Source organism: Falco naumanni, chromosome 2 (genome assembly GCF_017639655.2).
Source record: "Falco naumanni isolate bFalNau1 chromosome 2, bFalNau1.pat, whole genome shotgun sequence".
NCBI classification, from domain to species: Eukaryota; Metazoa; Chordata; class Aves; order Falconiformes; family Falconidae; genus Falco; species Falco naumanni.
In genome coordinates, this window is record NC_054055.1 from 21,767,111 (window position 1) to 21,792,347 (window position 25,237).

Genomic DNA, 25,237 nt, shown 5'->3' on the forward strand with positions numbered 1-25,237 from the left:
CAACTTCCTGCTCTCTTACCTTAGATAATGCCGACATGAATTACCTCTCCTAACTGCCCTCTGCTAACTGCCCCTAACTGCCTCTAAAATAGTCATTTGGCATTTCTTACTCATCAGAAGACAGCAAATTCTGAGGTCATTAGTCAGCTTGGAAGACTGTGAGCAGGTGCCTTGCACTGTGGTCCTGGTCCTTGCACTGCTCACAGGAAAGTGCTGACTGCAAGCTGTATGTTCAGCTCGATGCATGTGATCTATCATGTATGAATACTGGAATTTTCCTCCTGTGAAGTCATCACTAAAGTGTGACACAATATTTCTGTAGTGGAAGGACCTGATTGTCTTATCTCCTCACTGAGTTGTTCCTGCCAGACATCAATAGAACTCTTCCTGCTTTAATCCACTGTAATTAAGGGAGCCACATCCGTCATGCTCACATACTGTAAACCATGTCTGACACCAGATCAATGGCAAGCTTTCCTTTGCGGTGACAGCTTCTGAGGCTGGAATGTTTAAATTAATTTGGTAACCTTACCAAAATAGTCCAGAGAGCTTTATGACAGACTGATTTCTTTAATAGGTGCATGCATACTTTTAAAGTGTCCTTCATAAGCATATAGAGTCATAGAATCATTCAGGTTGGAAAAGACCTTTAAGATCATTGAGCCCAACTATTAACCCAGCATTGCCAAGTCCACCACTAAACCATGTCCCTAAGCACCACATTTACACGTCTTTTAAATACCCTCGGGGATGGTGATTCAACCACTTCCCTGGGCAGCCTGTCCCAATGCTTGACAGACCCTTTGGTGAATAAATGTTTCCTAATATCTAATCTAAACCTCCCCTGGCACAATTTGAGGCTGTTTCCTCTTGTCCTATGACTTGTAACTTGGGAAAAGAGACCAACATCCTACCTTGCTACACCTGCCTTTCAGGTAGCTGTAGAAAGTGATAAGATCCCCTGAGCCTCCTTTTCTCCAGGCTAAACACTCCAGTTCCCTCAGTTGTTCCACACAACACTTGTTCTCCAGACCCTTCACGAGCTTCATTGCCCTTCTTTGGACATCCTCTACCACCTCGATGTCTTTCTTGTAGTGAGGGGCCCAAAACTGGACCCAGTATTTGAGGTGCAGCCTCACCAGTGGTGAAGACAGGGGGACAATCACTTCCCTGGTCCTATCATCCAAAGGAAAAACAAGTGACAATATATTGGAAGTTGGAAAAATCGAAAAAGAAATCCTAGCTTCTAAAGAGAGCCTTTATAAGGTTCCTAGGTGGAAATAAAATGTTTCAAAGAATAAGTGCTGGTATGTTTTATCCTGTTGACAGGACACAGCTGGCTAGCTAAGCTGTGTTCAGAGCAGATTGGTGGTGTTAGTTTGAATTTATTTTAGAAATAATTATAAGGAAAATATTCCTATGATGAAGTATATTATGTGAATGACTACCACATTTCTTTATCAGGTGACTACAAATTTATGCTGAGGTATGTTAGAGAGAAAGATTATATCTGAAGAGATTTCTTGTTTAACCTTGGGTGAGTTTTTATTCTTTCTGTGCCTCAGTTTCCCATCTGTATAATGGAGATAACAAGGTTTTTTAAAATACTTTAAAACATATGTCATGCTATTCAGATTTTAACCTTCTTAAAGCAAAGATGCTTTCATACCATTTGTACATTCAGCATTTTGAGCAACGACAGATAAATCTTGTTTGGGACTGCTTTTGTCCCCATCATTTAAAATAGTTTGATTTCAAGTAAGATTAGAGTGTGCATTTTAACTGAATTGCAGTTAGTCAGAATAAAGCTGAAGAATTCCAGGTAGTTGCAAATGAAAACACTGGCAACAGGAAAATATGGATGAAAACTATTTTTGTTAGTTTGTAAATCCTTCTGTAAAGAATGTATTTTGGGATGTAAAGCCTTCATGACCTGTCTCCTGCATATCTTTTGGGCAGGTCAATATTATTGAGCTTTATGAAGTGATAAAGAAATGCTCAGTTTTCATTTTTCAACCCCACTGTGTACTTGATATATCACATGATGTTTCTCACATCCCAAATGCACAAACTAGATAAAAAATTTACCTTCACCTTCACCTCACCTCCTCCAAATACTTTTCCCAAACACTGCACACAATTATTGTAGCTTTTTTGGACATGAACTATTTTTCACTTTTATTTCAGTCCTTCACGGAAAAAAAAAAAAAAAAAAAAAAAAAAAAGGGAGTTACCTGTTTACTTTTAAATGGCACCAGTATTTCCTTTGGAGCCTATTTCATCTTGCTGAGGAACTCTAATCTGTCAGAACTTTGACAGTAAAACTAATGAAAAGTAACCTAAATTCATAAATACCATAAAAAAAATCTGTTGTGCAAAATTTGCAAAGCAGATGTTCACACCCAGTCTTTAACAACATGGAAGAAATGTTGTCTTTGAAAGCCTATTTGTGTATTAGACTGCAATATCTAAATTGTATATACTGCAGCACCATGCTATATATACTGCATAAATAATACTTGCAACATCTTGGTTGCACAGCCTGAAGTTACAAATGCACTTATATCAGGTAGATGTTTCAAGAAGGGGGCCTGGAGAAATAATTGCACCTATCTGAATTCCCGTTGCTTAAGATACAGAAAAAATATTATTTTCCATTATTTTATTCAAGAAATCAATTTATACAACAGAATTCTTTTTCATCTGTTACAAAAATTTGGCTCCTAAAATCTTACTACAATTATCTTATTTTCCTTAGAAATGCACAGCAGACGTCAGTGGCTGCTAAGTCAGCACCCCATGTGCACTCAAATGTATTACAACAATTTTTCTTGTTAGGCATTCTTAACTTGCAGGTTGATAATAATGCTTGTCCTCTTGGTGTTGCTTCTGAGAGTGCTGTGAGGACTACGTTATTTCTAAATGAGTATCTTTCTGGGTATCTTCCGTTAGGTGGTGAGGATTGCCGAATCCCCCAGGGATAAGTTATGTGGAATCCTGGCCCACAGCCCTGTCCTGTCAGAGAGATAAATCATGTTTCTGGATTCAGCATCCCCAAGACACTGAGGAGGAGGTGGAATCCATTGTTCGTACAAGGGTTCATAGAGCTCTAGCTCTTGGTGACATTTGCTTGCCACCACCAGAAAAGCTGTGTGCTGTAGGCTGCTTTATATAGAGCAAATCACTTCATGCCTAAATATATCATGCAGGGCTGTTCCCTCATGTAGTGCAAAGGGCATAATTCTATAAAAGTATTTTGTTCTCTGTACTTTTATCAAAGTTGAAGATCTGTGTTTCCTTTATGAAACTTAAGACAATCTCAGCTCTTACCCATATTCTGTAGTTAAAGAGGAATAAATTTGGGATAATTCTGGTAACTATTAAATAATAACAGCACACCACTGCTGAGAAATACTGTATTTGAAGAAGGCAGGAAATAAGTTGAAAGGAGATGCCAGGACAGATCTTAGTCTACTTGAGATTAGACCAGGTGATGTAATTGGGAAAAAAATGGACAATGATTTGGCACACTGACTGCTTGGCAGGTGTTTGAGAACTGTAAATGCTTATATATTGAAAGTATATCAATTACTGCCACTTTCCTTTTCCTTTGAGCTAAGAACTGCAGACAGTCATTAGGTTGCAACTAATTTAGGATACACAGCCTGATTTATAATTAAAGTTGTTGGTTTACAAATGGTGTAAAAGGAAATGTTACGTGGCCCAGAGGACTGGTGATACTAATGGATTTTAATAATAATTGGAACTCTGTCCTGGGGGGGGGTCTAAGCTATACACACAGGACTCTTATTATTTAGCAGATGTTACAGCACACTGGCAATACAAAAGTTATCCAAACAAAACTCACATAAATCATGTGATTTCAAAAGAGAGATGAAGACATCTAAATTAGGAAAAGACAAATGTTTATACCAAATGGCCTTAGACATCCCACTCTTCTCAAATCAGAGCTATTTATTGTTAGAAAGCAGATGAACTACCAGTAGATAGCGAGCAGTTTGAAATTATGATGTACAATAACATCTTGTAGCAGTCTATTTATAAAGCAGAAGACATTCTGGCCATGATTCATTGACTAAATGTAGGTGTTTATTTTAGATGCTGTGGGGTATCTTGTGTGGCCTCTGTCAAACCCTCAAAAATGTGTGGGTCTCCCTTAAGTCCCATATTTTGGCACATGTAACTATCTCTTAGTTCTTTTGTAGATGTTTTGAATGCCTTATGAACACTCCAGTAGCATTAGATTTCTATATTTAGTCAGCTGAATTGAGCCCTTTATGTATGAAAGGAATTATGAGAGTTTTGCATTTCATGGGAAAGGTTTTTAGATTTCATTACAATTTTATTCTTTCCAAAAAGTGAAGTTCTGCTCCCTCTGTCAATTCAAAGACATACATGCTTATTTTAATGCAAAAGCAAATGAAAAAAAACCTGTTTTCACTGCTGTTTGATCTCGAGAGATAACATGAAACAAGCTGGATCTGCCTTATTTTTAGGAATCACCAACCTAGTTATTGCAGTTTTCATTTAATAAACCCTGTGCAAATATAAGAAGTGAGGTTTCCAAGATGTCATGGGGACATAAAATTATGTTGGTCTTGGTTCAGACAGCTTGGCTTTGCCTGCAGAATTGACTTCTACTGAAGGTGCTATATGGAAGGAAGAAAAAGAACATTCATTGCCTGTTCTTAATATCTCAGCTAAGCTTACTGTGTCAGCACTTTGGAGCAGAATCTTTTACACATATGATAAGCACAGGTGATCAGGTCCACACCAAGAGGAGGTAATTACAATGATATTTAGATGCATTATTTGTCAGAGGGCACCCTCACTTTAACAAGAAAATACCTCAGTAAAATTGGATAAAACAAATATTACAGGTGAAGGAGTGTGAGGAATTATTTTTAACAATAACTCTCATTTTTATTTTATGAAATCTTGAAAGATGCAGGCCCTGTATGTCACTGTAAGAGAAGCGTAGTATAAATTTTACAATAGTGTCAAAACCCAATGTAAAAGCATAAAATTATATTCTTGTATTTATATTAAAAAACACTAAAAAGGGTAATATAAAAATACTGTTTGGATTCCTGGGATGATATAAATTCACTATCATAATGAAGTAAGATCAAAGTCCTTTATATAGTAATTACATACTGGTACTAGGCTCACTTACAAGCCAAATGATTCAGCTAATGTACCTTTGGCATTAGCCTGTACACATCAAACCCTTTTTTATTGAGAGGATAAACATTGCTTTCACTACCATCTTAAATAATGCTTGCAAATTCTGAACTACCACCTGGTTTTCTGTCCAAAAGACTGTTTAAGGAAAACATCTTGTTCACGCCAAAAATCTGATAATCCAAAACCATTTAAGAGATATTTGCTATAATTGAAGATGGCAATTTCTGCTTCTGTGCACAGTATGAATTCTGGAATTGCATATTGAATTGTCCTATGCCCTTAATGTTTGATAATTACAGATTCTTAATAGGTGTCCCAGAAAAAAAAGGTTATGTTCCTGTGCCAAAGGAATCAGATGCTGGCCATTCTGCAAGCATTGTCTCCAGATTTACTTCAAGGAAAAACTGAATGGCTTGTAGCTGCTTCTGCATGCCCTAGAAGTTAATGGATTACTTTGATGTTTTTATCACATTATTAATTTTCTATTTGTTTCTGAAGGGCCTATGATTTGTGATTTTCTTTATGGGAACAGATTCTGATCGCATTTTTTCACTTAGTAATGTACAAAATACTTAGAAATACTGTTAAATATTTCACATTTTGTAGTGGGTTCACAGTTTACAGAAAAGAAAATGAAGGAAGACTTTTTACTAGTACATTATTACAAGATGACGTCATCTGTTTCTTCTCTAGTTCAGTGAAATACTTAATTTGAACTTTGAGTCTGCTTAAAGACTTTGGTAATTTTGGATCTGGCTCACAAGTATAGGATCTCTTCTCTAAATGTCTTTGAGATACATTTTCAAAGGATAATAATAGACCTTATATAGTATTTTTGTCATAGATCCCAAAGTGCTTTGTAGTGGAGGTGCACTGCAATATTTTCATGCTATGGTTGCTTTGCTTCAATTTCCTCCTACAATATTGTTTTGCTGATTGATTGGATACCAAGCAAAAATGGATCAAAAATCAAATATAAGAATAAATGCAGTTTATTATTTTATACTATAAAGGAAAATAGCATGCAATATGATAAAAGGAAACAGTACTAGTTATTATGCACAATATGATAAAAGAGCAATAGAAGCAAAGCATGAAATCATTACTGCAAAGCATTACAAAGAAAAGGATACATCACCAATTACCACCTTAACATCATCCATATACTTGGTGACAAACAAAACCAGCTTACACATGTAGTGTATGCAAACTTTTAAGTTTAGGCTAAGTGCAGGCATGCACTATGTCATGATTTGTAAGGTTCACACATGCCAGGGATGTTGACCAGATGCCTGAGTGTGGTGGAGTTACTGTCATACCATAGCTGCACACAATATTTATTGTCTGGATGTTCCTGCTCATATCTTGCTTGTTTGGGGAGTGGGGGCTCAAGACAAACTCCCTGAACTCGCTGTCCAAGTTAAGAGATCCCTAATTAAAGACAAAGGCTTTTTCATAAGCACTAATCTATTTAATAAGTTTTCACTACAAATGTGCATATTTAATTTCTCTCCAGTATGGTCTAGAATAAAAAAGGCATTGTAAGAAAAAACATCAAAAAGAAACTAAGAAAAAAAATCCATGTGTTAGAGTAAGACATGTGATTTGTCCTCTCAAAGCAGTGGATTAAGTGGTAGGAACACAGCAGACCACTTTCTAAAAGGAAAGCAAATTAAGACTGATGAATTTTTAGAATTTCATTCAGTGTATTAGTAGAAGATTGGTAAATAGCAGAAGCTCAAAATAACAATGACTTCACTTGGGAGAATGTGGGATGAATTTTGGTTTATTTTGTATCACTACCATTTAGCGAAGTGTCTTGGTGAAACTAAGGAAGACTTCTTCCTACTTTCTGATTTCAAGCTAGTGCCCATGAGGAAGCCCTGTCTATGATTGTTGGGGTCACACATGAGTTCACATATGGGAGTTCAGTGGCCTCTGCATTTGGAAGTGCTGGGCACACATATAGATATCAAATCATTTTTTTCTGGGCAGCTGAATGAAAATGTTGATTAGAGGTCCATAGTGAAAAGGAAGGAATGGAAATGCCAGCTTTTCAGAAAGGAATAGCAAATAATTGATTTTGATGAACAGAAGTTGGCTCATATTTTCAGTGCCATCTTAAATTTAAATTATTCCACTGCAAAATCAAAATGAAAACAAAATGAAGATGCAGAGAAAGAATTTAATGTGAGACAAGTTTGAAAAGATTAGACTGTTTATGCAGATGTATAACCTGAAGTTTTATGCAGATGTATAACCTGAAGTTTAAAAAGAATATTATTTTGAAGATTTTATTTGTCTTTTCTCAAAAGAAAAAACAAAGGAAAAACTTAATATGTTGGAACTGGAAATTATACCAAATGCAATTTTTAAAGATAATAATTAGCCTGTGGAAGTCTAAAAACGTGGTAAAGTATGTACTATAAAGACAATGGGAATTTTTTCAACAAATGGTTTTTCTATCTGTAAGTGAATAAGCCAAACATTTACTGTAGCAGTTAGGGAGGAGCTTCCTCAAAGCCATGTTTTCTCATGATTTTCCATCAGATTTCATGTTTTTTCTATAGCATCTCATAGCAATCACTGCTGAGACAAGATTTCAGAGCAGCTGAATAGCAATCTGATGCAGTCTGACATTTTCTCTCTTTGTGATGGTGATGGTCATTTCTATTGTCTCTTGAAAGCTGAACAGATATCAGTACAGAGAAAAGGGGGTATGGAGAAACTCCACGGAAAATATTCAAAAGATTGGGAACATTTATATGGTAGTAAATGAAAAGGTTATGATGAAATACATACCGAGTTAATGTTACGTAAGTGTGTGTTTCTGTTCATCATTTGTTAGGAGAGGCAGGAATAAGTAAAAATACAGACTAAGTGTTTTGTGCAACTTCACACAAGCACATCATTGAAGCCAAAAGCATTGTAGAAATACAGAAAAAAGTAGATTTGTATAATAGGAATTGAAATAAAGATTTTTGATTTAAAGAAAACCCATCATGCTTCAAGCAAAAATTGGCCTCTTATTGGTGAGTCTTAGGAGGAGACTTCCTTGATAGGTACATTGCACTTGTTTGTTTTAGAAGGTTGTTTGACTTAAATTTTCTCAGTAACTCATAGTGTCTATTATTAGAGAGAAAATTCCCGACTAAGGTGGACCAGCAGTTTGGTTGAGCTTGGGCATGTCTATTTTCTACTCTGAGCTAATCTAATTTTCTGCTGGTACTGTGTGTAACAATCCAAAGCTAAAAAATGTTTTTTTGAAGTAGTGGCACATCCTCGAGTCAGGTCATTTACCTGGATTTCGTAGGATAGTTCATGTTGCTTGGAGTCAGTACTTTGTGCGCAGATTGAACAGCCAGTCCTCCAGGGCGGACGACCACACAAATCTAAGACAATTAACAAAACTTTAGGCTGAATACTAAGATACAACTCCCCTTAACGGTAATGAGGCGAGGCTTACATATGTAGCAGTAAAATACCTGAGTGATCAGTTCTGCATACCCTATTTTCAGTTAGTGGCCACAGGGCAATTGACTGGTTTACTGTACTTTTATGATACACATTAAAGACAGCTCACCCGTGCTGTTGCTTTGGGTGGTTTTGTGGGATGTTACATACTTCTGTAACAGTATTTGGTCATTTGTACAAATAGCCCAGGGGTGTGTGATACTGTCCTGTTCCCATACTTTCAGGGCCTGTGCAGTTTTACAGCCTTGGGTGCCCCCAAGGCTGTAATTATGACAACGTTGTTGGTATGGGTTAGAATTCAATTCTTTTTGGCTTATAGTGAATGTTTTTATAGAAGCTATTACAATACTAAGTTATGCAGACAAAGTGGTAATGAGTCAGGAACTGGCACACTGTCCTCTGAGTCAGGATATTAGGGGGCATTGTGTACCAGAGGTACTTTCTTTTGGCTAGCTGCAGATCTGACCATCTGTGGTCATAAAAGATCCTGGGAATATTTTTGTAATAACCTAGTTTAGTGACCAAATTTGATTATGAGTAATGGCATTTGAATGAACTTTCCCAAATTATTACTATTACTTGTTTTATAAAATATGCTTTGTCATGTTGTCCTGTTTATATATGTAATTTTATGCATTTTAATCTGCTATTAATTATATCAAAGGCCCAAACAAAGCTATTGTTGCAAATAATTTGCAAAGCTGTGGAACTCTCAGATCCCTTGTGAATATTGATCCTTTTAACTATGCCTGTGGGCATAAGCAGTTCAGGCGCTGACTTGAGATGATCAAAGGTTGTCTGTAAACAACAGATGCATGACTTCTTCTGTCCTGTTACGCCTCATGGGCTTGAAAGTCACTAACCACACTGTTCTTCCACATTTAAAAGCCTACAAGCAATCTAAACAAACAATGAGAATTTCAGTAATCTACTGGGATCTTATGTTACAAAGCATGCTGAACACACATTGAAATAAAAGGCCTGTTGTATTCTTAGGAAATAAATAACTGCCCTTCATTTCATTTCTATTAGAATTCAAGATAAATTTTAAGGTGTTTGAGTAGTTAACTGAAATGTGATTTGATTTGATTTCAATACACTGAAGGAACTATGTTGTTAATTCCTATATTAATTTCCTTTGAAAACTCTTGCTGGATATTTTTAATTCACATACAGCTGGCATATACTTTTCCTTCTATTACAGTTTAGAACAATACAAACATACCTGGTCAATTTTGTAACCCTACTATGTGATATAGTGATTATATACAGCTGAAATTTAACAAAGCATGTCTTCCCTAAGATAAGACAGAGGAAAATGTTTAATAACTATCTCAAAATTATTTTTTCTAAGTTATCATTAAAATGGTAAATAACAAACTGGAGTAGAATTTGATAGACATTTGCATCCAGGGGCTTCCATCACTGATATTTTTTCATCCCTTCAGCCTTATCACCTCTAGTAAATCAAAACCTTTTGAACTTCTGTGATGGAGACCTGAAGTGGCAGTGTGAGATAGATACCACAGAGCTGTCCCATCCACTACCAGTTTAGATTGCTCTAAGAGACAGGGTTGTTTTTTAAAAGTGGGTGAGTGTAGAAGCCTAAGATGGAAAGGTTTTGCTTTCCTTTGCAGGCCACAAAAAAGAAGTAATTACTCCTTTGTATCTTCTGGAAGTGCTCAATAGTTATAATGTGAAAAGTATATTGTCTGAAAAAACCGCCAAAACACACTCCCCCAACTACTGAAGTGTCATCTGACTGCAGGGCTTTACATTGCTTATTGTGGACCAAAGGCCTGACTTGGAGTCCCATAGCTTACTCTTCAAGCTGGGGAGAGCTGGATCCCTCACAGAAGCAGTGAACTGAGGGGCTGTAGAAGCAGGAGCCTTCTTGGTGGCTAGGTCAACAATGAAAAGGGTGCACCCGTGGCTGGGTGCATTCACACAGCAGACTGCATGTGACATGCAAAAGTCAGGGAAATTATAATGTATCTTGACTTCCAGCAGTGAAAAGGACAAGCAAGTGTAAATCCCACAAGTAACTGCCTGGGACAGCAGGCTGAAGGCATGAGGACTTAAAATGACACACAGAAATAGATTCTAGGGTTATGCCCAACCACCAAAGAAAACAGGAATCCTATGGGCAGGTATCCAGTCAAAAAGCTACTCTCACTGACTTGGAAAAATAGTGGGCAACTAGAGGACAAAGGGAAAATGTGACACAGTAGCAATATTATGTTGTTGATATCAGTGTCTCATTGTCCCATAGGTTTGAAGTTTGAGGAAATGCAAGAAAAGTTTGGTGAGGAATTCTTCAATATCTGCTTTGATGAGAATGAAAGAGTTCTTCGAGCTGTAGGTGGGACCCTTCAAGACTTCTTCAATGGCTTTGATGCTTTGCTGGAGCACATTAGAACTTCATTTGGAAGACAGGCCACCCTGGAATCCCCTTCTTTCCTATGCAAAGAGCTCCCTGAAGGCAATCTCATGCTTCATTATTTTCACCCACATCAGATTGTGGGATTTGCAATGATGGGAATGATAAAGGCAGCAGCAAAGAAGATCTACCGTTTGGAAGTGGAAGTAGAACAGGTCGCTAACGATAAGCTGTGTTCAGAGGGGACAAACCCAAGTAACTGCAGCTGTCTGACTTTCCTTATCAAAGAACATGAAAATGCAAATATCACAAAAGCACTTCCACCAGGAACTTCCCAGTCCCCCTTAGACCTGAGGATTAGCATCAGCACCTTCTGCAGAGCTTTCCCCTTTCACCTGATGTTTGATCCAAACATGCTAGTTCTCCAGCTTGGAGAAGGTCTTAGGAAGCAGCTCAGATGTGACACTCATAAAACTCTGAAATTCCAAGACTGCTTCGACATAGTTTCTCCTAAGATCAGTGCCACATTTGAACGAGTTCTTCTGAGATTATCTACTCCCTTTGTAATTCGGACCAAACTTGAGGATTCTGGCTCTGAAAATAAAGATAAGGTAAGAACATTAATTTGGAAGGGGATGTGTGTATATGTGTACGATGGGAGAGGATTATTTACTCAGAAGCAGCTCAAGTCCTGTGTACTCTGAAAAGCTCACTTACGCCTTGCGAACAGGGGCTAAGTGGTATTTCCCAGCCAAGTGAATATTTTCTGATATTATTTATAACCTTTGCCTGTGATGCTGTAGCAGATCGTGACATTGCCGTTCAGAAAATTGTGCACTTGGAGTTGAATAGTATAGCTTAAATCAAAAGGTTAAGGAATTTTACAAAATGCCCATATCTAATCCTTAATTTTACTCCAGTTGTATTATGATACGAATAATAGTAATTAAGCCATTTACTGGAGAATAGCTTTGAATATGCTTTCTGAAAGACTCTCACTGCAGGGTTCACACTACCACTTGATTATATCCTACTTCCCTATTTTGAAACGCTGCTTTCCTTTGTTTTTGTTCTTATCTCTCACTCTGCACTCAAGGGAACCAGAGCTGTAAGTGGTACCAAATGTTACTTATGCCAGTTTTAATGCTTCCTAGTAATTTAAACAGGCACTTGTCCTCCTACACTGCCTCTTCCCTCAGCGTTTTAGAAGAGAGCTACCTTAAGTAGTGAGGCCTATGTTAAGTTCAGTGCATCCCAGGTGAGTTAGGTGAGTTAGAGTGGACCTCTCCAAAGGCTGAATGGAGTTTGTCTCATTGCATATCCTTGAATTATGGGAAAACTCTTTGGTGTGAATCTGGGTTCCAGCTTTATGCACCAAAGTACTTCTACTTAATGCTTACATTGAAAGCCTGTGTGTGGGTGCCTTGGAAATACTGCTGCCCTAAGTGAAGGAACTACAGAATTTCAGGGTTTTTAAGAGATAGCACCCAAAAATAGTCAGTCTCCATCACACTGGATACTCGGACACCTACGTTCTGCCTCTGGATGCCACATTTATGGTTTAGATGGTCTGGATATAGTTTGAGAAATTCCACCTCTGTTTTGCTTCCTACACTGACCCAGCATTTCAGAAAGACTCCTGTGGAACTGCATATGCTGTTCTGGGTTCTTTCCCACTCATCAAGGTGATCAGCTCCTGTGCAGGCATGCTCAGCTACGGAGTGGGGGATCACGGTGTACAGGGAGGTTTCCTGAGCAGGGGAGAACCCAGGAGAGTGCAGAGACCTGCCAGGAGCCGGCAGCTCACACGAGAGCAGCTCACAAGGTGGGGGTGGGGCCGGAGGTGGCCGCAGCCACCCCCAGTCCCACAACGGGCAGCCTGGAGGAGCAAGGCAACCTGGAGTGCTAAGCAGGCAAACAAGGTGTGAGGCAGCAGCCAGGGCATGGATGGCAGTTGGTGTAGGAGGGCGCTGCTTCAAAGGAGGGACATTACACTGGCTGAGTGGAGAGGCTTGAAGTACACATAACATCAAGTGGGCACCATTCTGTGACCATCTGCATGGGTCAAGGGTGCTCATCCTATCTGACCCTCATGGCAGGATGGGGGGCACTCATCTGAGAGCAAAGGCTGCAGCTCTGGCAGGGGAGTCTGCACCATCTACCCCAGTGGTGGCCAATGCCTCCACCCAGAGCTGCTGAAGCGACAGGCTGCAGTGCAGACCTTGGGCTGCAGGAAGTGCCCAGACCTTTCTCCTGGTGCCGGGGCAGGCAGCAGACCTGCCGGCAAAAGGTGTGCTCAGGTGGAGGAGCTCCTGCAGCAGGTAGCTGAGCTGCAGGAGGAAGCGAGAAGGCTGCATAGCATCAGGGAGGCTGAGAAGGAGTTAGAAAGCTGGTTCCAAGCATGGTCTGCAGTGGACCTACAGCCAAACGTTGATGAGAAGCTCAACATGACCAGGCAGCGTGCACTTGCAACCCAGAAAGCCAGACATATCCTGGGCTGCATCAAAAGAAGTGTGGCCAGCAGGTCAAGGGAGGTGATAGTCTCCTCTCTGCTCCTCTCTTGTGAGACCCCACCTGGAGTACTGCATCCAGCTTTGGGGTCCCCAACATAAGAAGGACATGGACCTGTTGGATTGAGTACAGAGAAAGGCCGCAAAGATGGTCAGAGGGCTGGAGCACCTCTCCTAAGAAGACAGGCTGAGAGAGTTGGGATGGTTCAGCCTGGAGAAGAGGAGGCTCTGGGGAGACCTTGTAGCAGCCTTCCAGTACCTAAAGGGGCCTACAGAAAAGCTGGAGAAGGACTTTTTACAAGGGCATGTAGTGATAGGACAAGTGGTAATGGCTTTAAACTGAAAGAGCGTACATTTAGATTAGATACAAGGCAGAAATTCTTTACCGTGAGGGTGGTGAGGCACTGGCACAGGCTGCCCAGAGCAGCTGTGGCTGCCCCATCCCTGGCAGTGCTCAAGGCCAGGCTGGATGGGGCTGTGAGCAACCTGGTCTGGTGGGAGGTGTCCCTGCACATGGCAGAGGGGTTGGAGTTAGATAATCTTGAAGGTCCTTTCCAACCCAGACCATTCTATGATTCTAGGATTATTCAAAATACAGCCACTTTTGACAGCAGTTTTGACATGACAGTCATGTTTCCAGCCCCTCTTTGTCACTGCTCTTCAGCACCAATAAACATGTTTCTGCTGCATTTTTCCACTGGAAACAACATGTTCCCCTGTAAGGGCTCTTTCTGAGAAAGGGCTATGTTGTCTGGGTGCAGGTTGCAGAGCTATTATGCCACACTTGTCTGTAATGAGGGACGTGCCCAAAGCCCCCCAGTGAGGGGTGTGCCCAAAGCTTCCCACATTTTAAGAACAGGGGAAGAAGAGACCTCCTTATATGAGCATGGAGGAAGTAAACAGCTTGGTGGAGTGTGAACTGGCTGTAAAGGTGCTTTGCTGCACATAGGCGTATTCTAGGGCAGAACTTAGATGGATAAGTGATTGTATATAATCAGCAAATTATGTATGTAATGAAGGATGTCACTTGGGGTCCAGTGCCTTCATATGCCACAAATGGTGCCCGAACAGAGACTTGAGGAAAAAGAAAAAAAGAAACTGGTGGTATAGCCCAGCTGAATCAGGGAAGACTGATATGTGAAGACAGATACACAAGCACTCTCATCACCACTGCAGGATGGTAGTTGAGCGGCTGGGAGCCATGGGACAGTCATTAATATGGGAATAGAAAAATCAGGAACAGAAAAATCATATGGATGTTTTGGACCAAATCGCCCCCCACCCACAGATTCTGCATTTTGGGCAAAACTGACTGAGTCATCACATTCTGGTGAGTTGTCCGAGATTATAGTCTTTTGAAACAAACATTCCGTTGGTAATTGTGTTTATCCTTTTGCAACAATAAGATATCATATCCAGTGGAGGCTGTATGAGTATCACTCATGTATTTGCAGCAAGGAGCAAGAGAAAAACCTGAATCTTTTCTGTGCTGTTTTGCAACTATGACTAGATCTGTAGATTTCAATTGTACTGTGCATTTTATTGATAAAGACCTGAAGAAAGACTTGAGCTGAGCAGTTCTGAAAGCAAGAGAAAGAGTGTATACTACAGTGCCTTAGATCAGTGCAGAAAGGAGCCTATGTGAAAGGGAGACGTGGAATTATTCAGTGCATTCCTCATCTGATACCAGGTATAGCCACCAGCTGTGTGAGAACAACTCCTGTATGAAGCTGCAAGAGAACAGAGATGCTCAGTTAAAGACTTTTGGATCAGATTGGCATTTACCATGAAATTGTACACTGCCATTGCAGAAGGATATGGTAATGACCCTATATGATTGTAAAGAGCTGTGTCATATGACACTTACCTTTATATAGTATACCGTTTTGATAATGAAGTACCAGGACAGGGCTACTGTGCAGACAATGGATAACTTAATAAACATGAAAAATACAGGTTGAGGGCCTCAGTGGATCCCTGCTCGGCTTGTTCGACCAGCTGATCAGGGACCTCCTACCAATGATGAGCCAGAGAACAAGCCAGAATAATGCAGATCTTCCTGCTGCTTCTTTCCTTGCACCTCACATTGCCGCTGTACAAGCTTTAACCACGTTGAATAAGTTAGGCTGTGACATGAAAAATATTGGTGCGTGGGTTTGTTATATTGTTAGGGATTTTTTGGTCACTGTTATATGTCTACCATGTTTGATGAATCTGATGTAACCATGATACAAAGGGGTATACACAGCCTTGACCTTATCCAATTTAACAAACAAAAAAGGGGGAATTGTAAGGGTTCTTTCTGAGAAAATGCTTTGTTTGTTGTCTGGGTACCAGGTTGCAGAGTGATTATGCCACACTTGTCTGTAATGAGGTGCATGCCCATAATTCTGTGCACACCTGTCTGCAATGAGGGGTGTGCCCAAAGCTTCCAACATCTTAAGTATGGGGGAAGAAAAGACCTCCTGATATGAGCATGAGGAAGTAAACAGCTTGGTGGAGTGTGAACTGGCTGCAAAGGTGCTTTGCTGCATGTAGGCATATTCTAGGGCAGAACGTGGGTGGATAAGTGCTTGTATATCATAAAGGATCTCACTTGGGTTCTGTGCCTTCATATGCCACATTCCTCCAAGAGAAGTAAGTTCTTCTGATTTTGTATGAATTGATGCAATTCAACATATTTAAAACCAAAAGGGAGTTTATTTTTCAATGTTCGTCCTTTAATTATGAAAAGGAAATATGTGAGAAGTTTGGAGGTGTTTGCTCTGAGCTACCTTTTGGCACAGTCATTTCTCCTTTGAAAGAGGCTTGTTCCATGTTCCTTCCTCCTTCCGAGCCTGCCCATCCCTCTCAGGCACTTTCCCCTGCCCTGGAACAGTCACAGCCCTTCAACCATCTTTTCCTCTTTATCAGTCTTCTGTTTTATCACCCTGAAGAAGATGATTGCGGTGGGGGTGGAGTATTTAAAAACTTTTTTCCTAGTCTAGTTAGAAGTTAAACAAGCAAAACATTCTCTTACATGGTCAGGGTTCATATGCTTGTGGCTTACTCATAGGAGAGGTGGCAGGGACCTGAGCTTGCTGGAGGCAGGTTTTAGCAGCCAGTTTGGGAAGCAACTCTATTTCAAAAGCTTGTTCTGTACCATCAAGCTGTGCAGCTCTGAGTTCATCCTTGTGTCATTGCTGTGGTTTGTACTATATGTCATGAATCAAAAGAGCAGTGGGCTTAACTACCACTTGGGAGAGTGACCCTCTGTATCTGTACCTTAAAGTCACGTGTAAGGTCAGACTGAACAAGAAGTATCAGCATTAGCACTGTAGGAGCAATTCAGATTTTCTTGAGAAGCATGTAAAAGGAAATGGTAGCAAAGGAAATTTTTTGTCTGCCAACAGTTAGGAGAAAAATTGTGTCTTGAAAAGTAAGATTTAAATTAGAGAGAAAATGGTGATGGTGAGGTGCAGGGGACCTGAGGTAAATATTGTGCTGAAAGCATAATTAATCTGAGGACGTCAATTATAGCTGAAGAGGTGTTTTCTTCTGACTCACTTGTTTTATAAGCACTTTCTCAAAGTTTCTGAGAGTAGTTAAACAAAGTTTTGTGAGTCATAAAATGAAGCTGAGCATGTGATGTATTTTGCTAGATATTCCCTTTTCTTCCAAAATCAAAGGTTGGGCAGATTCAGAGGTTGTGGTTGTCTTGCTTACGTAGATTTTGAGAGGAGAGACATGGCAATACTGTGAGTTGTGATCAAGTTCTTAATGTCTCCTTGATATAAAAAAAAAAAAAAAAAAAAAAAAAAAAAAGATTGAGCCTTGGGAACTGTATGTTGTATTATTTTTCCAGAGCTCATGTTGCTCATTTTGAAATTCTTTTTGATTTGCCAACACTTGTTTGAAAGTTTAATATTGGGCAGATAGATCATTGTCTGCAAACATGACCTTGGGTATTTCCCTACCACTGGTATTTCTGTCATACACCTCTATTCAGTTCATACTGAAATTGCATGCCACTTATAGCTATTTATCTTTTTTTTAGAAATTTCTGATTTTGCAATAATATCAACACTTTTCTGTTACTTTAAATGGCAGTTAAAGGGATGTGACCCAGACAACTCTGCTCTGGTTTTGAAGCTGTTCAGATATCTCAGTGGTCTCTCAAGAAATACAAAGTGTTTTTAAAGGCTTTGTGATGAACAGAAGACCTTCCAGCCTCTCTCCAAAGCACTTTTATCTTCATTCCAATACATAAATTAAATCTTTTTTAAGACTTGCAGTGAGAAAGACAGAGTAACAAAACAGTTTTAGTTCTATCACCAGCTCTGTGTTCAGATGAAAGTAAGTCACAAATCATCATTCCCCAACTCAGCTCCCATAAGCAAATTAAAAAAACACCTGTTGTGACTTTCAGGGTGCTTAGTTCTTGTCCCATTTATGCAAAGGTTCATTTGTGTGCCTCACTTTGCTGGGAATTGAATCGCTGGAATATGTGACTTAGCTTTATAATGTTGTCCTAAATTTCTCATGCAAGGCCTATGAAGTCTGGTGATAGGTAGCACTTCCTGCAGAGATGTATATACACCTTTGCAGGAGTACAGCCTCATGCACGAACACATCCATATCTCAGCAAAGTTTTGTTTATTTGCTATGTCACCAGCACAGGATCCCATTACTGTAGGGACCAAATAAGGAAAAGAACTCCTCACCTGAAGAACATGGACTCTGTAGCTTTAATCTCAGTTTTCAACACCATCTGTACTCCTGGGTCATAGTTCTAATGTTTTGATGTTTCTTGGCTGGTATTTCAGTGTCCGTTATACAGTGGACACATGTGGACAATGCAAGCATTCATTCTGCAAAATAGTAAGCAATTGTATAAATTTATTAGGTCAGCTTTCTTATTGACTTTACCTGAACTTATCATAAGTTTGCAAGTAAACACACCTCTAAATCTGTGGAGAATAGGAACCAAACTGTACAAACGAATTCAGATTAAGACAGCATGTGATGGTTTCCTTCCATCCTTTCTTCCCTCCCTCCTTCTGTCCTTGCATTTTGTTTTCTGCAGTGATTAAGTAATCCACACTGTTGCTTTGGCTTTTCCCTTGATTATTCTGTGTAGTCAAAATCGTCTATATGAACAGTTATGACTGTCTTTAGATCAGATATCCTAGTATGCGTAAAGCTTTTTAGATATATAAAAGCTGAGTGGGGGTGGCCACTGAGGTTTCCAGTTTCCCTATGAAGCTAAATTCTTGTGTGTTGTTTACGGTATGGTACAACCAGATGCTGAAGGGCGTATTCTCTGTTGCTCTACTTCTTGTACAAACATTCTGTTGTTTTTTACATTTCACACTAATTTTTATTTTATTCAGGGTGGGTTTTTTGGTTGGTGTTTTTTTTTTTTTTTTTTGTGTTTAACCAGAGAGCTTCACTTGCATGCAACCAGATTTTCCAAATTTTGGATAATATCCCTAAATAACAAGATCACAAATATTATTATTTCACCTCTCTAAGGAAACTCATTGTATACCTCTCTGGGAGCAATTATTTTTTTCAACAATAAAAAATACATTTATTGCGGCAATTAACCATTTGGGATTGATAGCTTATAGCTTCACAGATGGTTATTGCAACTGTACTCCATGAGTTTAATGAACATGAATGGAGTCACATATGGAATGAGGTACAATTTAGATTGAGAGGACTGAGTCTGAACTTGTCTGCTGGCATGTTCTGAAGTCCATGTCAAGCCCATCCACTGAAGTTTCCTTTCCATGAAGATGGTGGCATGCAAGAGGGCTGATGGTTGCGCACTGCCAGCAGAACAGGAGCTGCCCTCCTCTAGGCACCACATAGTCCTCAGTGGTGGGTTCTCCTGGCCAAGCGACCTTCTGTGAAGCACCACCACTACCTCCATGCCATCACCTGTGGGCGTTTGCACAAAGCCGATGGGGTGTTAGCACACAAGTCTCTCCCTGACTCTCTCGCCTGTGCAGAGAGTGTGTTGACATGACTGTTTCAATGTTCTGCTTGTGAGCACTGCACTACCTAGACATGTGGTATTAATGTTGCTGTCTCCCATCTGGACTTCTGCAGGACTTCAACTTCCATACTTTAAAAATAGAAGTCAATTCCTCATCTCTGTGGGTCATTGTCATTTTTAAGGCACATCATCTTTTACCATGTCTCTTTGCATATGTTATTTGTTTTCACAGAGCTCCCCAATGGATATTAACTGATTCTGCTGTCTCAATGACTTTGCCTTTCTCAAGCAGCACAAATCTTTCTTTTGGATGCTACCAAGGCCACATTTCAACTTTTCCTTGACAGTACATCATAGGAATTTTCCATTTCATCTTTTTTTTTTTTGTGGACACCAAGACAAAACACAGCTGATAACTCAATAGTAAGTTGTGCAGGTGGATAGCTCTCCCACCCTTTCTTGACCAGACAAGGGCTGGAAGCTCCTAACAGGCACTTCCTCAGTGCAGTCATTTTCTGCCTATACTCATGAACAAGGCCATCTGTGACATGATGTAAATACTTGCCTCATTGACAATACAGAGAGATAGCTGGAGCTGCTTCACTTTTTGGCTGAAAGGGAAGACAAGAACAGACTCTCCTGGTTTTCCTCTCGCTTAATATCACCCTCACATGCCATTCCTGTGTAATCAGTGCTGGGCAGAGCAAGAGGAGATGACACTGCCCTTGCAGGGACCCACTGCATCCCTGGGTCCTCTCCGTGAATGGAATCCAGACCTAGTCCTCTCTGTGCATGGATTGACAGGATGAGCCCTGCCAGCCCTGGTTTGTGGATACCTTTCTGAAACTGTGACTTGGCTTGCAATTGGCAAGAAAGTTGAAAGTGAATCATGAAAGAAATTATTTGGTTCTTTGCCAGATACTGTGCAGCTGTATTTTCCTTGTACTATTTCTCTCCTGCTCAGACTCACAGACCTTTTCTACCCTTGAAATAAATCAGTTTTTATAAGGGTACTCAGTGGCCTTTGACTTACTGTTAGGCCTGCGAACACTTTAGTATAGAGAAATTGTCTAAGAATAGAGCTGGTACCTAAAACTACATTATGAAGGTAGCCAGAATTTTTATAGTGGAATGTATTCTTTTAGAATGTGCCAATTTATTAAAATCTCAACTTCCCCAGGAGTTCGGCAAAATGTGTTCTGGAAAATAATTTACTTTTATTGTGTTAAAATGTTTTGTTCAATAATTCTAGGTATAAAATAATTTTTAATAGGAAAAAAAATCACATTATAAATTGTAATAAAACATTTTAAATGTGAAACATCAGGCTTCTCTAACAAGAATCCTCTGAAAATTTTATATTGCAAGAAGTTCCAAATACTACAAGTAATTTGGATTTTCCAGAAACACCAGCTCTGTAATGATAAAATGTCCAGCAAAATGGTAGTGTCACCTTTTTATAGTTCTACTGATTGTGCCGGCTGTCTGAGCCAGCACCTCATCTGTTGTTAGTGGAGGGGAGAGGTTTGTGGTAGATGAGCTAGACTGCACCAGCAGAAATTTGCCCCATTGCACTGATTTAGATATGCAAAATAAAAATAAACCAGTTCAGAGCCAAGAAGAAAAAAAAACCCCTATATCTGGAAAGTTAGATTCTAAAGTGTATAGACAGATTTGTAGCCAGATTTTTAAAATGCTGAGTAATAAACAACTGTTCATTTTAAAATGTTGGCTGATTCAGTGGAAGCTGGTGGAAACTTCCCCTGTTCATTTCCACTGTTTTGTTTAACTGTGGAGTTACTCATCTAGTCCTCCTTCTGTGGTATGAGGAAGTGCCATTTCTAGGTCAAGTATTTCCTTTCAGCCACTCAGCTATATATTTGCCATGTATCACCAGATCAAAAGTCCATCCAGTCCAGCGTGCTGACTGCCACAGTGACCAATAGACAATGCTTGATGAAAAAGAAAACAAAGAGTTTAAGCCTGCAATGTTCTTCTGTGTAATAAAACCTCCCAGCTTTTGGCTCTCCCGGGATGAAAGCGCATCCTCTTGCAATAACATCCAGGATGTGGTACCTGATAGCCCCCAGAGGACCACTCCTCCATAATTTTCTCTTGCAGCTTTTGAACCAGGGGAAGTTCATACTGTTGGCTTCAGTGTCATACTGTGGACACAAGGTCCCCTGTTTACTAGGAACTGGGAAGATAAGACCTCTCTGGTTGGTGGCCACTTTCAGCCAGGTCTGTGGGGACATTGTGTGCAGAGTGGAGCAGTTGGCAAGGAAGCTGGCTTTCCCATTGCTTCAGCAAAACACTTTCCAATTGTGTTTGTTGACCATTGGAAACTGTATAAAAATAACGCTTTTTAAAATCCAGGAGGTACAGTATCCTGTTTTTTTGTACTAAGAGTCTATTATCTGTTACTTTGTATCTTTATTCTGGACCAACTGAATGAAATAAGCAGTCCTGACAGTGATAGACTGATTTAAAACCCACCACGCACAATCTTCAAGTGTTTTACTTTTGCTCTGTAACTGTGTTTTTCCTCCTTTCCTAATAAAATTCAAATGAAGTAGCCTAAGAGTCATTCTAGCGTGAGGGACATCTGTTACTTATGATCTAGGAATTCTAATTTTTCTGAAAGCTGGTTTATTCACAGTCATTTGGCCTTTGACACTAAGCTGCCAATGCTTTGCAGGTCCTGAGCTCTCGGAATCAAATTGTCTTCGGTTTCTGCTAATATCCCACCAGTTTGCTTGTCAGAATATGTTTCAACTTTGATGGTTTTCAAGATAAATTGAATTGGCTGGCTTGACTGCTTCTAGAGACTGTAATGGGTTATAAGAAACAATAGATGACATGACTTTTTTATCTCACTAACAGTTGTGTATTGGAGAACTTTAATAACGCTCTGAAAGTGGCCCAGAATTTTCAATATTTCTTCTTTAAGACAGGCCAATGAAAATGTCATTTAAAAAATGTTTTCAGTGATAGAACTGAAGCAGAAGTGTAACAATCTAAAGATAAGATACTCCCTTCTCTTTCCCATTAGCTGAAAACCAATGAAGCTGTTTAGAAATGATTCTTTTGAGTCAAGTGGCTGTTAAAACAATTTGACACCATGCTGAACTCTCCCCTCTTATGATTTGTATAATTGTTTATGATAAGGAAGCTGCTTGCACATGTAGATGTCCATCTTTCTCTGTTTGATTGAAAGCTTTTAAATGGGTTTCTAAACTACGCTATGTCATAACCAGAACAAAGAAGCACATTTCATTAATTTTTATGTTGCATAATGAGAATACTCAGGCACAACTCTGATTTTCAGGAATACTTTTTTCCCTGCCTCTCCTAGTGATTAAAATTAAATATTGTTTATTCACATTATATTTTTATCCTTTTCCTCATTTGCTCATGCAAGTTCTTGAGTGACTGTGCTTTTCATGGCATCATAGTGCTCTAAAATAGGTGTGATATTACTAAAAGCCATTTTTCTTGAGATGGTTGATTTAAAGTAGAAACATCCAGTCACTCTACCTTCCTCCCTCCTGCACTGGCAACTGCATCTGGACAATGCACACAGTCAAACTAAGGCTCCTTTTCTGTGTCTCTTTGCAGAGAGTGAAAGGACCTTAGAAAGAAGTGTCCGAGTGTCTCCCTGTAGATTGATTGGGTTTTGTGCATGAGCTCCCACAAGTGCATGAGCTCCCACAAGTGCATGAGCGCGAAGTCAGAGGCTGTGGGAACACCTGGCTGTGCCTTTGAGCATGAACGCTATGCTTATTGCTCTGAGAGGCAGCAGATGCAAAGCCTGGCACTACCAGGTAAAACTAAAGTTTTGGCAACTTTCAGTTGTAAGGTCACTTTCATCTGGCAAATGCCAAAACCTCCTGCTAACCCTGCTTCTGGAGCGTGCTCTTTGTTTGAAAGCAAAGCTTGAGTTGCACCAGGTTAATTGCAGTGTCCTTGCATGTTCAGAGAGCACAGGGAGTGGAAAGGAAGCTTTCTACTTTTTCGCTCCACCTTAAAGCTTGTCTTAAATCCTCAAATTAGGGCTATGGGATTCCGTTTCTGTTTGGTTTTCAGTGCAGCTTAGTAGTTTTGGACCAGTTTTCTACTACTTCGCTTGAGTTCTCTGCTCCTATCTCATAAATACCTAACCTTTTAAATTTATGTTGTAGTTGACAGCATGGATTGACTGTAAATATGTCAATTTACTCATTCTCACTTATATGCATCTTGTGCTGGATTCTTCATGCTTCATTTCCATGGAGGCAAAGCTCTGAAGTTCTGAAACTCTGTGTGAAATAGGAACTTTGGTGTTTTGCTGGACTATGGACTCAGGCAGAGTAGACAGCTGACAGCAAATCACTTTACCTGTGATTTGTACCTGGTATTGACCCCTTTTATTTTCTGGGAATCTAGCTGAATCTGTCATAAATTTTGTAGCTCATTAGATTTGAATCAAAAGGAATACTACTATGAAGTAACACCTAGCTTATTTTGCATTAGGAATAAAGAGTAGTATGAAAGAGTAAGATAACAGCAATTTGCAAAAGTCAAGACTTGGAAAAGTGACCTGCAAAAGCCAGGTGCTCATACTTAGATGCGGTGTTTCTATTATCTTTGAGCAGCAAAGGATGCAGAGTGGAAGGTGGTGTGACGTGAATACGTTTGATTAGGTAACATTTTGCTGCCTTTTACTCTTGCCGAGGATATGCAATATTTACCCTGCTCTTTTTTTTCTTCAGACTCTTTCAAGGGCAGTGATTGACAGTCTCAGTAAGAGCAGGTCACCTATTGCCAGGCAGGTGGTCCATGCCACCAGTTCTAATCATCATTTTACATGTGTTTTGCAATGATGAAATGGTATGTTGAGGAGCCAGGAGTACTCACTCAGAAAGGATGAGCTTCTTATTTACAATTCTTTACACAGCTGAGGGTAGAATCATCATTCAAGTGTACAATCCAACCAGACAGACCAATGGTTGGATAACTGTGGATTTGCTACTCTGGGAATATTCCTTCATCACGAGTGGGTTTTTAGGACATGCTAAGACAGAAGTTACCTCAATAACCAGCATGTTAGATGTAGAAGCTACACAAACCACAAAAGTACTGCTTAGAGGGAACACAGGGATGTGCCCAGTTCTTCTGCTTATGCTAAGCCATCACAGGGGAAAAAAAAAACATTCCAGAGGTTTGTAATGTGCTGTCTACAATTATTTGTCTACTACAAATATTGTAGTTTGTCTTATTCATTGTTGTTTTGAATATGCCTTTTATAACCATATATATTGTCTCCAGCTAATAATATCTATGATAAATTTCCTTTTAAAAAGTATACAATGCCCCCTTGTATCATCATGATTAAAGAAAGTGAATTAGTTAACCCATAAAATATTTACATTATTTGTTCCGGCCACTAACCTTTGGCTTTTATAACTGAGGACTTAGAACAAGTGGCTGAAAAAAGAATTAAATATTCTTTTTCCACAGACGGTGGACAGGCATGTAAGATATTTCTCACACATAATTTTCCCCCTGTATTGATTCAAAACAGAATAAACTTTTTCCTCTTCGTAGTTTGTAATCAAATAATAAACATTGGGTACTTCAACAGCTCAGAATGTGGTAAACATTTTAAATTCAGTCCTAGATGAAGACACATTTAAAAATTAT

General features: G+C 39.5%; 1 protein-coding gene across 1 annotated transcript in view; it reads left to right on the forward strand.

Annotated features, from left to right (window-relative positions):
* Positions 1–25,237, forward strand: part of GUCY1A2 (guanylate cyclase 1 soluble subunit alpha 2) — a 178,244-nt gene that overhangs the window by 24,130 nt on the left and 128,877 nt on the right. The window contains exon 4 of the mRNA XM_040583815.1: positions 10,955–11,673. Within this exon, the coding sequence (XP_040439749.1) occupies positions 10,955–11,673 (719 nt within the window). The remainder of the gene's footprint in view (positions 1–10,954; positions 11,674–25,237) is intronic.